This window comes from Cadophora gregata (genome assembly GCF_030347475.1).
Source record: "Cadophora gregata isolate MNR1 chromosome Unknown scaffold_7, whole genome shotgun sequence".
Classification (NCBI taxonomy): Eukaryota; Fungi; Ascomycota; class Leotiomycetes; order Helotiales; family Ploettnerulaceae; genus Cadophora; species Cadophora gregata.
The window spans coordinates 953181-968072 of record NW_026695930.1 but is presented as its reverse complement, the minus strand read 5'-3'; the positions used below and the strand labels follow the sequence as shown (position 1 = coordinate 968072).

The window sequence follows — 14892 nt, the reverse complement described above, 5'->3', positions numbered from 1 at the left end:
ATTCACCTCTTCAACTAAACCGATACTGGTATCCTCGTTACAGCTTGCATCGCATTGTGCAGTGTTATAAAAATCTATTCTACCAGGGTCTCAGATCGGAAGAAGCGTCAAGTATGACCACGTAGTATATGGCAGGTGGAAAGATGAAAGGAAGCGTGATAGGGTCTTGTTAGATCAGTGGATGACGGCCATGCAGGGCATCGAGGTGAAGGGATTCATTGGAACCAAGACTTCTCGAACGGACGTGTTCGCGATGCGGGTTGAGCCGTTGGCTGGATCTTGGGAAAGGGCATATCTTCTATTTACTAATGGGCTTTCACAATGGTTCGCAAAGGAGTTGGCGAAGAATAGATCGAAATGAGGACCGGGAGGCGCCCCCACTTTGAATGGTTGGAAAATTGGCGAATAGCAAGCCAGAAGATGCTGCACAAGATCGATACGCGGGGTGAGGCTTCGTGGATCAATAGGAAGCATTCCGAAGCAGAATGGCTAAATCGAGTCGATTCATGCATAGGAGAAAATTGTCCTTCTGGGCTTGAGGGTAGACAATGCGTGGCAGGCGACGCCTACGATGGCAATAAGTCATGCAAATGGCCTTCTCGATACGTACCTCTCGATATGTGTACGATCTCGCGATGAGAAGATGACACAAAAGAGAAGAAAGATCGAAATTGCGGTGACTGATCGATTTCATTCTTACAGATTTTCGGTGGCAAGTCTATTTTGTTTCAAAGGGATGCGATCGTTGTGGCACAGACGAGCCTTTCATTGTTACAGTTTGCTGAAGCTTTGACTATGGGGGACTAAGCGAAGTTACTCGAATCAACAGGTGAATTGCCGAGAGTAAGTTTGCGATTGACTGCTAAATTTGCGGTGTGGCTTACGCTTGAGCTGAGCTTCCAGTTGACATGGCTTGCTCTATTAGGCTGCGCTGCGATTGTGATGCCTGGATCGATGTTGGGTGGTCTCAAGCATCAGGTAACACCTACTCAGTTGGCTTATTTCTTCAGCTTCTCTTCCATTGCTATCTTTTATCCATATTATCCGGCGATAAATGCCTTTTGGTCATGTTCCTATCCTTTCTGTGAGTTTCTGTTAATCATAGCAGGCACTCAAGTGGCATGGTCGTGGCGAATATATAGAGTTCCGTTCTGAGCGATGAGGTTCCCTACTAGGTGCGACGCACTGATCTCAACAAGCACCCTCCTCTACAGCTCAGAAGCTCCAAGATCTTGGTTATTTTCGATGTCGGTGAAGTACCAACGTACTTCCACATGAGAATGTGTTGCTGTAAAGCATGTTTGTCATGGCGGACCAAGCGAGGGGCCCTTGTTTTGAAAGTGGTCGCTAAGCACATAAGCTTGCAGCTAGCAGATATAGGGCTCTTTATTGGCTCTGAAATTTGGTGCTATCGAACTGGCTGGTTCTCGGTACAACCTTAATTGCGGTTGTGCACTAAGACGACATGGTCAGTGACAGCTTTGACTTCTTCGACCATGAGGGTCGAGCTCTTACACAAAACGCAGGTCAAACCAATCGAAATGACCACAGACAGAGAGATTATCAGTTGAAGAGAGATGATTATAGATATTTAGGGAGCTGCTCCATTCTCAGTGTATCAGCTTCTTTGTGTTTAGAAAATATATGCGTCAGCCTCTTCTCAATCACTTGCTCATATTCCTCGAAGTTTTGTCCATATGTTTGAATAAAGCAAACCACGAGTCGCTCGGAACGTCCTCATTTCATGCGAAGTGACGGTCCTTACTCGTTGTGTGTTCTCTCGGCGCAGATCATAAGATATCGAGTTTTAGCTCGAAGGTGATGACGGCGCAACCTGCGCACTGAATCCATTGGTCCTACATCTTGAATTACATGGCTCAGACGACACGCACTGCAGTAGATTTGGCGCAAAATGGCACGGCATTGGCAAGTGGAACGGGACAGAAGACGGATGTCCTTCAGACTGTCAACGTCGTGACGACTATTCTGGTTATTTCACTCCTTACGCCGTTGATGCTCGCGAAGATCTACATCAAGAAATTCGTTGTCGGTGGCTGTTGTAGAGAGGACGGTGAGTCCATCCTACACCATTTGCAAAAAGAAATTGTCTCTGCAAGAAAGCGAGAGGGCAGTCGCGAGATGAATACGTGAGCTGTTGCTGACGAATCATGTGCAAAATAGCCCTCTGCTTCCTCGCTTGGGTATGTGATATGCGACTTTGTGTTGGCTGAGCCAAATCTGATCGTAGTAGTTCATGACAACAGGATACTGTGTGACAGGGCTTCTGAGTACGTTACACCTACAAGATTCAAGCATTGTCAGAGCTTAAATTATCTAACTGGCGACGTAGTGGCTGGTCATGGAGGAGGAAATCACGAATGGGAAGTCCCTCGGGAAGAATTGATACAGTTTCAGAAGGTCACCTCCCAAATCTCCCAATCCCTCTCCAACTCGTACATAGCTAACTGTTCCGACTCCAGATTCTTTACGCCGACACCATCCTCTACGGCCCAGCTGCCTTCCTCACCAAGACAACGCTCTTACTGATCTTCACAAGAGTCTTCTCGCACTGTACCAGGACGGTAAAATTCATCTATGCATTCATTGGAGTCATGGCATGCTACTACGTTCCCGTCTTAATTCTAAAGATCCGACTCTGTACGCCGATTGAGGGTCTCTGGGATCCGAGTGTTGAGTCGATGTGTTTCAATCAACAGAGTATTTTCTTCACGGATGCGATGGTGAGTGTAGCAACGGACGCGACGGTTTTAATTCTGCCGGGACCACTGTAAGCTCTTCCAAGACTTGCTGCAATTCCAGTACCTCTCAGATAACGGACATGATCGGGTTTGAGTTCGGTTCTGAGGAATGGATCATTGCCCCAGTCTCGCTTACAGCAAAACAAATGACAGCCTAGCTGACCATGATACACGAGCAGAGTCTTTACACTCAATGTCGGCATATTCAAGAGGATTCGGATTGGGATCTTGCTGGGAGTCGGTGGTCTCGCAACAATTGCTAGCACGTGGAGGGCTGTACTTGTGTGGGCCCCTGACGCATACGAAGATATCACGGTTACGTTTGTGAGGATCAATTTACTCGGGTTTGTGCCCCTTCAATCCATTCCAAAGACTTGAATCGGAAGCGGGTTACCTTGGTGACAAGGTTCATCTGAGCTAACCATCAAACAGAATTGCAGAAGTCGGCATAGGTATTATGTGTGCCTGCGTCCCGACCTTCAACATCCTCTTCACGCGGTACACCAAAGAGCACTGGGGTCCTAATGCCTACTACGCAGCGACGGGTGAGCGCAGCCCGGCGCTGAAAACCCCAAGATTACGAAGGTTAACGGGAGACGGGATGGGGGTTCACGTCTGGAGGAAGGGACATAGGTATAAGAAGAGTCTGGAGAGTGAATCTGGAGAGGGGATTGAGGATGGGGAGGTTGTGGTGCTGGAGACTGTGGTGGCTTTGGAGGAGAGGAGTGGTGAGGGAAGTAAGAATTGCAAGGTTGCTGCGTGGTGTAAGAAGCAGAAGAAGAGGAAGATTAGAGAAAATCAGAGGCGGGAAGGGGAAGAAGAGTGGAAGAAATTGAAGTGGGGCGTGCATGTGGAGAGGGATGTTGAGAGTGAAGCTGGGATTGTGGATGTTTTGGAAACAGGGGTTGATATTGGATATCAGAACGGCAGTGTTACAGACAGAGACAGAAATTTGAGCAGGAATAGGGAAAGGGAAGAGGATTCCGGATGGCCGCTTTCGGGAGGTGGGAATGTGTTCCCAGTTACCGATGTTGAGAGAGCTATCTGATGGATGGGAGTTCAATGGTTGAATTTCCTGGGGAGAAGGAAGAAAAATACCAAGTTTGGAGTTTAGCATTGATTGAGCGCTCAATAATGAATGAATATATATATATATATATATATATATATTGGCAATTCGGCTGAGCTGTAAATATACCATTATTACAGTGTTGAAGTGCTTTGATATTCGAGAAGTCCAGTCTAGGATAATGCTAATCCAGAGGCAAAGCCTGTTCTGCCCACTGGCCACTCTGAAGCGACTCCAGTACAACGAGAAGAAAGAATAACCAGGAAGTCTCGTAGACATGGAAGGTGCATAGCATGCACTGTAAGACTTTTCTACTTCCTTGTTGTTACATCACTCGATGATATGTGCTTCTTTTCCTTGTCGGAACAAGAGCTCCTTCGTCACTCAATTTAGTGAGATCCAACGAGCTCCAGGCTGGCATGACAAAGGAACGCTATGGTATTATCGATTGACACATGCCAAAGTACCGATTTTGTCTATGCGCCGGGGAAAACAAAATGTGACTCCAAGCGAGGAAAAAAGAAAGAAAGAAGCGGAGGAAAGGAGTCGATGGAAGGAAAGAACGAACGAAAAAGAAATTTATGCTGCATACGGCGCAGATGTAGATGCGCCACTAGACTGGGGAAAAAGGTTGAGGTGGGTCTTTGGTGTGTGAGGATGTTCGTTGGGATTTTCTAGAGGAGGTTTGGAAGCGGTCTGTCTCGCTGGGTGTTGGACTTTGAGAAAAGGAGTAAAGATATGTGGTTGTTGGGGCGGGATGGTTGGAAGATCGAAAGGGCGAGAGATGATAGATGTGAGTCATTTGCAAATTGCCTGAACTTTTTGTTAACGTGGAGGGTTAAGAAAGGAGATGCGAACTCAGCCTGGGGTGGCCGGGTGGAGATCCGATGTAGCGGACTGCGGGAGGGAAGAAGCGAGTTTTGTAGATCTGTGGATTTGAAGATTGTCTAGGCATCTACAGATTGTGCGACTCTCCATCACATCGGTACCGTACCTAGAGACATACATTGTCAGCATGGCATGGCAAAGTGGTGTTGAATAGTTTGGGTCAGGCTCCGTGGCACCCGCCCGTCGATTGTGCTGGGTTGTATAGTTATTGGCTGACTGGATAGAGTTGAGATTGTGGATGCAGAGGTGCTCCTATTTTGATACCGTAGGCAGTGAGACATCGTGCTGATCATGTCAAATACATGCATGTCGCTCGAAGCAGAGCAATCCAGTCCGGATAGGGATGGATTCTTGCTGTGGCGGCGGGAAAGGGGTTTGGCGAGCCGTTCAATGCACGTGTTAATCCTCCATCCAGAGGTAAGAGATCTGAGGTGTGTTAAGTGTAGGGGCTCGGCATGTATATCTCATGTACGGCCTCTGACCTGCTGCGTGCCTGCGACAGGTAATTGGTGATTGGCGCTGAGTTGTTACGAGAGGGTGTACGGTGTGATGGGGGGTGGCGATGACGATCCATCTACATCATGAGGTGTATGAGATGCGGATATCGGATTGGGCTAGATGTCAGCTTGGCTGGATGGCAGGGAAAATGCCTCATTCACTCCTCCTGTCCCTGTCGGATTGTAATGAGGGTTGTGCATATGTTTCTGGCATGCTGGCTACGAGCGGTTTGTATTATTGTGTTGTTGTTCTTCACACAAGGTTGTGAGTTCTGATCCATTTGAGCGAGTGATGAGAGAGTGACATGAGTTTAGGGATATCGATATCTGATTCCGAGCATCGTCACTTTTTGGGACGTGGTGTTGTGGTAGGCTTCTTTCCTGACTTCCTCACTCCCCCTAGTTTCTACCCCACTTTGAGAACAGACCATTCATTACCTTTTTATTGACCCCTCATTCACGTCCCACAACGACGGTATCCCAAGCGCCATTGTTGACTTTGGCGTCAATGACGAAAGTGATAATGATGGAAAGATAACAACTTGATCCGTATGGATGTGAAGCAATTCTTGCCAAGTGCCGTCGCCGTTTAATCGCGCGCATAGAACCCGGTCTTGATATTGCCATGTGAGTGATAATCTCATCTGGTTTGGCAATCAGGCGGTCCGTTGAATCTCGAATACTATGCTTTCCAGGTCTATGATTGGCCGATAGCATGGCAACACGATGGTGACTCGCTTGAATTCTAAATGGCGATGAGCTGATCTGGATTTGTAAATATTCTAGGTTTGGAAACAATCATTGGTTCATAACTGACTCGGGTTACACGCCTCCAGAGCACATGCAAACTTAGAACGAGACGTGATGGTAAAAGGAGCAAAGAGATTGAAGACTGAATGGCCAGACCGGCAGGTGTTCCGGGGTCAATATCATCAGCTGGCATGAGGAATTAGATAATGCCTGCTGATGGAACCAGAGGTCGAATCGCATCAAGGAGATGGCCGGAGTCTGGCTAGAATGAAAGGAAGGCCTGATTGATTTCTTCGCCTGTTCCTGCTGCTCTGCTGTACAGTGCTGTGTTGTGCCAGGAGAAGCTGTGTGAGGGCGACAGGGAACTTTAATGATCGTTTTGCCTCTCGTGCAGCACGCTTAAGCTTGCAGCTTGTAACGTGGGCTTGTTGGAGCCCGAGATATTGACTCTGCTACTGCTCGCTGTAGGCAGAGGCAGGGTAGACATGCAGATATCCGTTTGCTCGTGCCAGATGCCCAGATTCCAGCCAACGGTAACCATTGGATAGCTGAGGCTGTTTTTCTGGTTCTGCTTCGACCTTCTCTTTTCTCTTGCTGTAGCCTGCGTGTGTCACTACGGTTCATCACTTGCTGGCCACCTGCATCGTGCTGTGTAATTGAAGTCACGGCAATCTACATTTGCCCTGTTGATTGCTTGGATTAACTGCTTTCTGCTGCCATGATTGGACCGGTGATCACGAAGGGTAGACGACCAGATCGGAGGGGGAACAGTTTCGCTTCCCGAGTTGCTTCAAATGGCCCTGCTCTGCGTAAAATGTCTCGTCGCTCGTGTTCACTCAGCGGCTTTTCGATACCTACTAACAGCAGTATGTTACTGTCTTTGATTTGCAACCTCATGGGCCTGGATCTCCAAAGATTCGAGATCTGGATACCGCCACTTATTTCGGGATTGTGGCGGCGGCCGGCTTGCCTTGTCACTGGTCTTGCTCGGCACCCGTCGGACCAGCAAAACATCGTCAGTGGTTAGAATTGTGAGTAGTGGTTACAAGTCAAGCCCGTTTAGCCTCCTCCGAAGCATTTTAAACCTCAAGCTCCAACAAGGGGTTTGGTCACGAGCTCCTTCTGGAGCGCTAATTGTGTCTGAGAGGAGCAAGAGTGGAGCATAGAGGAGGGGCAAGAGGGGCGAGATGTTGGCGCCCAATTGGGAGGCATGGAGCTTTTGGTGCACCGCTCGGTACGGTACAGAATCGAACTTTGATCCTGGATTCGACGGCTTGCTCGTGGCTTTACCCATCATGTAGGCGTCTGGAAAAACGGTTTGGGAATGGAATGGTATGTCCTGATGTCGTTGTGCGTCCACAGCACCCCGTGACTATCTTCCTGCTGGGGCAACCTGAAATATAGTGAGTCCTGTTTGGTTGATTGGTTGATACAGTAGGATGAGGGTTGTGAGATGCAAGAAATCCGGCCAGGTTCACAAATTTCAACCTTGATGATGGAGATTCCCATGTTGATGGTACTCGTCCCTATTGGCTGTTGAGGTTGCATTTTGGAATGCTCACCCGCCTGCACATGATTTATGATAGTCAATTTGCTGCACAGGAAGTAGTGTAAGCAGCTGGAGTGAGGCATACAGTAGCATGGCTCAGCTTCCTCCGAATAGCTTCAATTCTCTCCTCTTCAAGCCTGAAGCTTCGAGCTCCAGGCTCATCGAAAGTCAAGTCAAGTCAAGTCAGGAATGGATCATCGGGACGGACGTTTCTTCTGCAACTCTAACATGAGATCGAGACAAGCCAGTGCGCTTTGCAGGTCTTGGCAGAGAGCTCACTGCCAGGGGCTGCTGTGCTGTGCTGTGCTGTTACCAGTTAGAGGAGGACAGCCTGCTGGAGATATTTGGCCGAATGGTCTGGTCCGCATGCCTCGCCGTAGCAGCTAGCCAGCCCGCATGCCGGGCTCTTAGTCAAAAGTTTGAGTTTCTCAAGAGTCAAGACTGCCTCACTGCCTCTACTGTACCACTTCTGACCTGCGTCCTGTTCAGTAATTACTCTCGACAGTGAAATTTCAAGATGAAAAGCTAGATCCGCGGTCTGATTTCGTGCATCTCGCACCGTCACGGTGGTCTCGTCTTCCCCCTCCTAGCTTCCGAAGCTCTTGACAGCAGGTCTTTTCTCCTGTCTTTATGGTGCATTATTATTGAGAGACGTGACTGAGGTGAGGTTTGGGATTGTTAACTACTGGCCCGTGCCTGCTGTTCCCTGCCCGTGTCCAGGTCAGGCCTGCTAGGCTCTGCTCCACTGACCACGAGCCTGTCAAAGATTTCAACCCGAGTGGCCAGTGGTGAGATGGCCGGTGGTCAGCCATGGTTAGGGATGACGGACAGCCCGCGAGCAGGCGAGTCGAGGGGGCGACAGATACAACTAGAGTACGAGGCTGCGCGGCAACAACCACAAATCGGCCTGTGCTTGCTTAAGAATTCTATTTACAATTCCGGTCCTTATGAGCCTCTTTATCAGGGGCTCTGGCTCTGGGCTCCGGGCTCTGGGATTCTATCAAGAGGAAATACTAGCGCAGCCTCCCTGTTGTTCACAGGCACAGGCACAGGCACAGGCACTCATCACATCGCATCGCATACTAGTTGGTTGAATCGATCTTACCACTCTCGCGCTCACTCGATCGATATCATTTATCATCAGTCTCGGGATCACGACTCGGCGGCTCGAAGACAACTGAACTGCAGGAAGTAGATCTCGGAAAGCTAACCAGCTACCTGGTTCAAATCAACTCAGGAGAGGCACAGCATAGAAATATGTACTGTACTGCAGCTGTCACTTGTAGTCACGGCACGCCCGCGTACAACAATGGGTGTTGATGTCGCTGATCTGACAAGAACAGGAGGGACGAGATGTAAGGATGTGCACGCGAGGTGACAAGACATCTATGGCTGCAAGGTGCGAGATGCCGGTATTTGTAACTCTGCCTGTCCTACCTTCTCTCGTGAGGCTATTGCCTTTGTCACTCTGGACCAGCCTGCTGGGAACGCTGTACATTCAGCTGACCAGAAGTGGATGCAAGACGGATGTGCTTGCTCTCAAATTTGTCCGTTATTGTGTATCGATACGTCATCCATTGGATGTTAGGTACTGGAGAGGAGGACAAGAGTATTGATACACTGACGAGGCTCGACTGGAACGCATTGCTTCGTGATGTTGTGGTGCGTCTCGGCCCCAAATGCTTCACTTTGTACCTGACTCTTGGCATGAAGTGGCCCGGTTGATCCACTTGACACTGGATCTGGTAATCAGCTTCAGCTCCTATTTCAAGCTGCAGCTTTGAGCAGCTGTTCAAGCTTGAGCTGTTGCAGATCGGCGGCGACCCAATGGCATGACTTTAATCCAGGGCTGATCTTGAAATCACCAGTCTTCAGCGGTGCCGCTTATCCATTTGTGTCTGCATTGGGAGGGGTTGCGATGCAGTACCTATGCAGTATTGGCGTCAATGACCTACCATAGTGGCGGATATCGACGACAGACAAACAGACGGACAATGGATTGAATTCCTTTACCTGACGTTACGAGTGCTGGACCAGCATCAAGTGGTCCCATGATCGTAAGTGCATTCTTGGCTCCGCCGTGAGGGCAAAACGAGGGTATCAAAGGTAAATTCTGCTGTGGCATATATGAGGAAAGGGAAGAGAATACAAGAGATGTAGTCCTGACTGACGTAGTCAAGTCATTCCATGCATTGAATATGTAATAATGCACAACGGTCATGCTTCCAGTAGAAGAGGTAGGAAAAGGAAGTATCTGTTGACGTCGTGGTCGAGCGAGAATGGGCTGTCTCTCTGTCTCAGCAAGAAAATACATGGTCCGGGTTTGTTGTCTTCTTTCTTTCTAGAACAAAGAACACAACCCGAGTCCCTCGAAAAGCCAATCTAAAACATCCTTCGTCCCTCGAAAATCGCATTCCATCACCATTTTTACAGTTTTCCAATGCGAGTTGCCCATTGAAGATCCAGACTTCTGCAGCTACGTCGCCAGCCAACCACAGGGCTCCCCAGCCCCTCCCGCAAGCCAAAACCCAACGCGCAAAATCATCACCGTTTGCCCTGCCATCGTCAATACCAGAAAGACCAAAAGTTTAAGAGTTACCCTGTCAAGGTAATTTATTGATTTTCTCCTGGCACTTCCGTCTGAGGCCAGGTTCTGCTTCCTGCATCACACTGTGGCTCGCTTGAGCATCAAGCTTCACTCTTCAAATTTCAATTCTCGAACCTCTAGCTGCACAGAACTTCGCTTACGGCCCTCGAGCTCGAGTCTCCAAATAATAAGTACAATAATACCCCGAAAGCCAGCGCTTATCTTGCTGCCCGCTCCCATCTCAAACGCTGTTAGTTTGCCGTTTTTTCGAGGTACCTAGGTAGGCACTCTTGGGACTTGAAGATCCATCTCCTGCTGTTCCAGTCCCTCCTCTCCTCTCCTCTCCTCTCCTCTCCCCTTTTCCCCTCTCTCCCGCATCTCCACACTGCAGAAAGTCGCACATGGTTCCAGTGCAAGTGCGAATGCAAGTCCAGCATCGTGGATCCAGAGTTTCCAGGTGCATTGCCGACCCGTTTGCTCTTTCCACAGTCCCTTTCGTACGGCACTCTTGCAAAAGATGTCTGTCGGGTCTTACCTGCTCTCACTCATCCACATCCACTGGACCATTCTACTACCTACCTTACCTATACACACTCCACTCTTTGCTTTGGTCAACAGCCTCACCACGTCCCAGAGCATCGTTCGGTTCTTATGAGACTGTCCTGGACTCCTGGACTCCTGGTCTCCAAGACCTGGCCAACCCCTGTCATTGTAGGATGAGGATGCGCAGCACAACGTCAGTCAAGCAAAGCTAATTTGGTAAGCGATTACAGGAGGCCGGAGCCACCAGACGCCCACTCACGCATGCACGTACCGTAACATACCATACAGTAGGCCGGCCCCGCCAGTCACCTGCACCGCAGCCAGGCAGGGCATGCGATTCAACAGCGGAGTCAGCCAACCATCGGATTCCCAGACCCAGACCCAGACCCAGACCCATTTCGCGGGCTCGTGAATGACCACGGTGGACCACAACCGAAGTTCAGGTCAACCCCAGCACAGCACCACAGCACCACAGCACCACAGCACCACAGCACCACAGCACCAAAGCCTCCCGACTCCTTCTTTCTACCAACCAAGGCCTCTCCTTTCTGCTTCACCTTCACCTTCACCTTTCGCCTTCAGTTCTCACCAACCCACCTACCTATCCACCTACATACAGACCTAAAAGCTACAGCTTCAGCTTCTGTCCGGCTCCGACACTGCGAGTCTACTCTCCCTAGAACAAACGAACGAACGAACGGCCGTACATCTCCCACCACATCCACATCCACAGACTCGATTATTCGATACTCCACTTCGAGGTCAATACGCGACACACACCGCACGCACTGCAGTAGGTAGGCTGATTCCTTTGAGGCACGCACACGCATAACACAGCACAGCACAGCACAGCACAGCACAGCACAGCATCCTCCGTACTGCACATACCAGCTCAACGACGCCAGCAAGCAAGCATTATTGTCCTTGTCGTCGAGAGCATCAACGCCCAGCCAGCCCGCCAGAACGACACTAACAGCACACACCGTCCCCTGCCGTTCACCCTACTCTACTACTACTACTACTGCCCGCCTCCACCTGTCCCAGAAAGGCAGCGCTCTTCCCTACGGTTGAGCTCAGTGCTAGTGACCACGTCCAAACGGTCGTCCCTCCCCCTCTTCCAACCACCGGCCTGGAAATCAGTCCCTTTCCCCTCGTCTCGTCCTCCCCTCACCTTTGCTACTTACTACTGCACCTGCAAACCGCACTGCGCTGCGCTGCGCTGCGCTGCCCTCCTCCCCTCCCCTCCCCTCCCCTCCCCTCCTTGCCCTTGCCCCCCCCAGTCAAGTCAAGTCGTGCTTAGTCCCAACTCATCTCAAATTGGAGCGCGTGAGCAGAGCCAGTCTTTCGAGCCAAGGAAACCCAGCACCTTACCTAAACTCCTGCGCCTGTTTCCCTACCTTACCTCGCTCGACCTTACCTTGTTCTCTCCTCTGACGACCTTGACCTCCACACATTATTCACAACCTCACCTCACCTCACCTCACCTCACCTCACCACTCTTCGAGACCGCATCGAGTCGAAGTTCGCCCAACCACCCTTCGACAATCAGCATTCCAACGCCCCGGCAACCCCCTCTCTTGCACAGCCATTCATTCCTCGCCTTTTCAGCCTCAGTTTCACTCGGCTGCAATTCCGTTACAGAAGCAAAGACAGTGAATCAAATCGTGGTGGGACAGCCGTCACGTTACTGCCTTATTCACTGGAGTTGATCGCAGACCGGTCCTCGTCGCTCAACCCTGCACTCAATTGCCCAACACGGACTTCACCAGGACATCAGCAGCTCTCTCGTCAATCCTGCTCGTCTTCAGCCCTCCGCACTCAAGATAGCAAACGTTGTTTTGGACCTCAAGATGTCGCAAAATCGGCCGGCAGCCTTCTCGAGTCTGAGAATGGGAGGTAAGATCACTGCAAGAGCTCAGCTTTGCACTCAACACATGCTAATCTTCAATCCGTAGAGGTGATCCGCGAAAAGGTCCAAGATGGCGTTACCGGCGAAACTCGAGATATGCAATACACACAATGCAAGATCGTAGGAAATGGCTCCTTCGGAGTTGTCTTCCAGACCAAGCTCTCGCCTTCTGGTGAGGATGCCGCTATCAAGCGCGTTCTGCAAGACAAGAGATTCAAGGTGCGCAATGGACTAATCCGAGTCACTGGGGCATTGCTAATGTAAATTAGAACCGTGAGTTGCAGATCATGCGCATCGTCCGTCATCCAAACATTGTCGAACTCAAGGCCTTTTATTACTCCAATGGTGAACGAGTGCGTATACCCCGCTACCAGATTTCTGTCCGAATGCTAATGGGGGTGTGGCAGAAGGATGAGGTCTACCTTAACCTAGTTCAAGAATATGTCCCCGAGACCGTCTACCGTGCTTCCAGATATTTCAATAAGATGAAGACAACCATGCCAATCCTCGAGGTCAAGCTCTACATCTACCAACTCTTTCGCGCACTCGCCTACATCCACTCTCAGGGAATCTGCCATCGCGACATCAAGCCACAAAATCTTCTCCTGGATCCAAGCACTGGTATTCTGAAGCTCTGTGATTTTGGTAGCGCAAAGATCTTGGTAGAGAATGAGCCAAATGTTTCGTACATCTGCTCCCGTTACTACAGAGCCCCTGAGTTGATTTTCGGCGCCACCAACTACACAACCAAGATTGGTAGGGTTCCCCGCACTTGCAGAACCGGAATGCATTTCTAACCTCACAACAGATGTCTGGTCCACTGGCTGTGTTATGGCAGAATTGATGCTTGGTCAACCATTATTCCCTGGAGAATCGGGTATCGATCAGCTTGTGGAGATTATCAAGGTTTTGGGTACGCCTACGCGTGATCAAATTCGTACCATGAACCCAAATTACATGGAGCATAAATTCCCCCAGATCAAACCACACCCATTCAACAAGGTCTTCCGCAAGGCTGACGCGAACGCAATCGAGCTTATCTCGCGTCTCCTTGAATATACTCCCACCGAGCGACTCTCAGCCATTGATGCCATGGTTCACCCATTCTTCGACGAACTGCGGGATCCTGCAACCCGTTTCCCAGACTCACGTCATCCAAATGGCCCTGTAAAGGATTTACCAACCCTCTTCGATTTCTCTCGTCATGGTATGACCCACTCCCCTCGAAACGAAATTACATAGCTAACATGCGCGTCAGAACTCTCCATCGCCCCACAGCTCAATAACCGGCTGGTCCCGCAACACATTCGTCCAAGCTTGGCGGCCCGTGGTCTGGATATCGATAACTTCACGCCCATGGCAAAGGATGAGATGATGGCTAGGCTGGATTGAGAGCCTATGCTTTCCCAAAGATGATTGATGAATAAATGCTTTCCTGTCGTTCGGCAACTGGGCTCTATGAGGAGTCGATTGTTTCGGAACGTCTCCCACCGGCAAACCACCATTCAGCATACTACCTGGTCCTGCAAATAAAAAGTTGTTTCACCACCTACTGCAGACCATGATTGATTGTGGAAATACGGAATATATGGGAGAATACGGGATCTATGATGGTTATGCGTTTGGAAGAATACCCACGAGATGAGATATTGGCTGAAAGACGGTGTTTTCTTCTCCCAACGACATATCTTGGTCTCAATTGGTCAAAATTTCCGTGGACACGACTCGATCGACTGGTTCATGGGTTCTGGCTGTCGATCAACCTTTCCCCTTCAACAAACCTCGTTTTTTAGACTTTTTGCATGACGGAAATAGGCCTTTGCTTTTCTATTCTTCTTGTCCAACTATTGGCGTGCCTCCTTCGATAGCGAGCAGATGGATTGGGCTGCTGGACTTCCACTGTTGTTTTTCTTCTACATCCCAAAGATTCAGGCGTACTTTTACATTTGATGGCACGCTTGTGTTCGATGATTGCATGGAATGGGTTAATTCCGCGATGGGGAGGGGCGACCGCCTGGTCTGGCACGGTCAAAAGATTCCTTTTCCTTTACCTAGGTCAATGTGCCATTAGTGGCTATTAAAAGGGGTTCCGGCTGGCAGAGATCATCAAAGATTTTCCATACATGAGAGATTGGGACTGACAATGAGACTGAAACTCAAATTGAAAATCCTCTCAAATATTACGCTTGTAGTATTGATACTGACGTGAGACCTGGTTTATGAGGTCGTTTGCGACAAGTCAAAATGAACTTTACCACAAGTGACTTTGCAGCAACTGGAATTTTTGACAGCTGGAAATGCACCTCAACTATGCTAGAGAACTCAACATACTTTCTCATAG

At 49.6% G+C, this 14892-nt stretch overlaps 3 protein-coding genes across 4 annotated transcripts; all 3 read left to right on the top strand.

Moving 5' to 3' along the window:
- Positions 1–1872: 1872 nt before the first annotated feature.
- Positions 1873–3807, top strand: ONS95_013070 (uncharacterized protein; the record flags this gene model as incomplete). Its single annotated transcript, XM_058506701.1, has 7 exons — positions 1873–2071; positions 2182–2201; positions 2252–2288; positions 2351–2418; positions 2481–2788; positions 2939–3103; positions 3192–3807. The coding sequence occupies 7 exons, from the start codon at positions 1873–1875 to the stop codon at positions 3805–3807; spliced, it is 1413 nt and encodes a 470-aa protein (XP_058357431.1).
- A 358-nt stretch (positions 3808–4165) lies between these two features.
- On the top strand, positions 4166–4483 carry ONS95_013069 (uncharacterized protein; the record flags this gene model as incomplete). The annotated part of the gene is made up of 1 exon (XM_058506700.1): positions 4166–4483. One exon carries the CDS (start codon positions 4166–4168, stop codon positions 4481–4483), a length of 318 nt encoding a protein of 105 aa, XP_058357430.1.
- A 7409-nt stretch (positions 4484–11892) lies between these two features.
- RIM11 (regulator of ime2) lies at positions 11893–14762 on the top strand. Of its 2 annotated transcripts, none has more exons than XM_058506699.1 (5): positions 11893–12538; positions 12598–12904; positions 12959–13307; positions 13360–13758; positions 13810–14762. In XM_058506699.1, the coding sequence occupies exons 2-5, from the start codon at positions 12839–12841 to the stop codon at positions 13941–13943; spliced, it is 948 nt and encodes a 315-aa protein (XP_058357429.1). In that variant the 5' UTR covers positions 11893–12538; positions 12598–12838; the 3' UTR covers positions 13944–14762. The 2 variants fall into 2 exon arrangements, with proteins under 2 accessions (XP_058357429.1, XP_058357428.1); XM_058506698.1 differs by having other exon boundaries at positions 11893–12770; positions 12821–12904.
- The last annotated feature ends 130 nt before the right edge of the window (positions 14763–14892 follow it).

Excerpts from the sequence above, each read along its gene's own strand:
- RIM11 (XM_058506698.1), top strand. The coding sequence starts at position 12,648 with ATGCAATACACACAATGCAAGATCGTAGGAAATGGCTCCTTCGGAGTT. Across the intron at positions 12,905-12,958 it reads ATTACTCCAATGGTGAACGA|AAGGATGAGGTCTACCTTAA; the intron begins GTGCGTATACCC and ends GGGGTGTGGCAG. Across the intron at positions 13,308-13,359 it reads CAACTACACAACCAAGATTG|ATGTCTGGTCCACTGGCTGT; the intron begins GTAGGGTTCCCC and ends ACCTCACAACAG.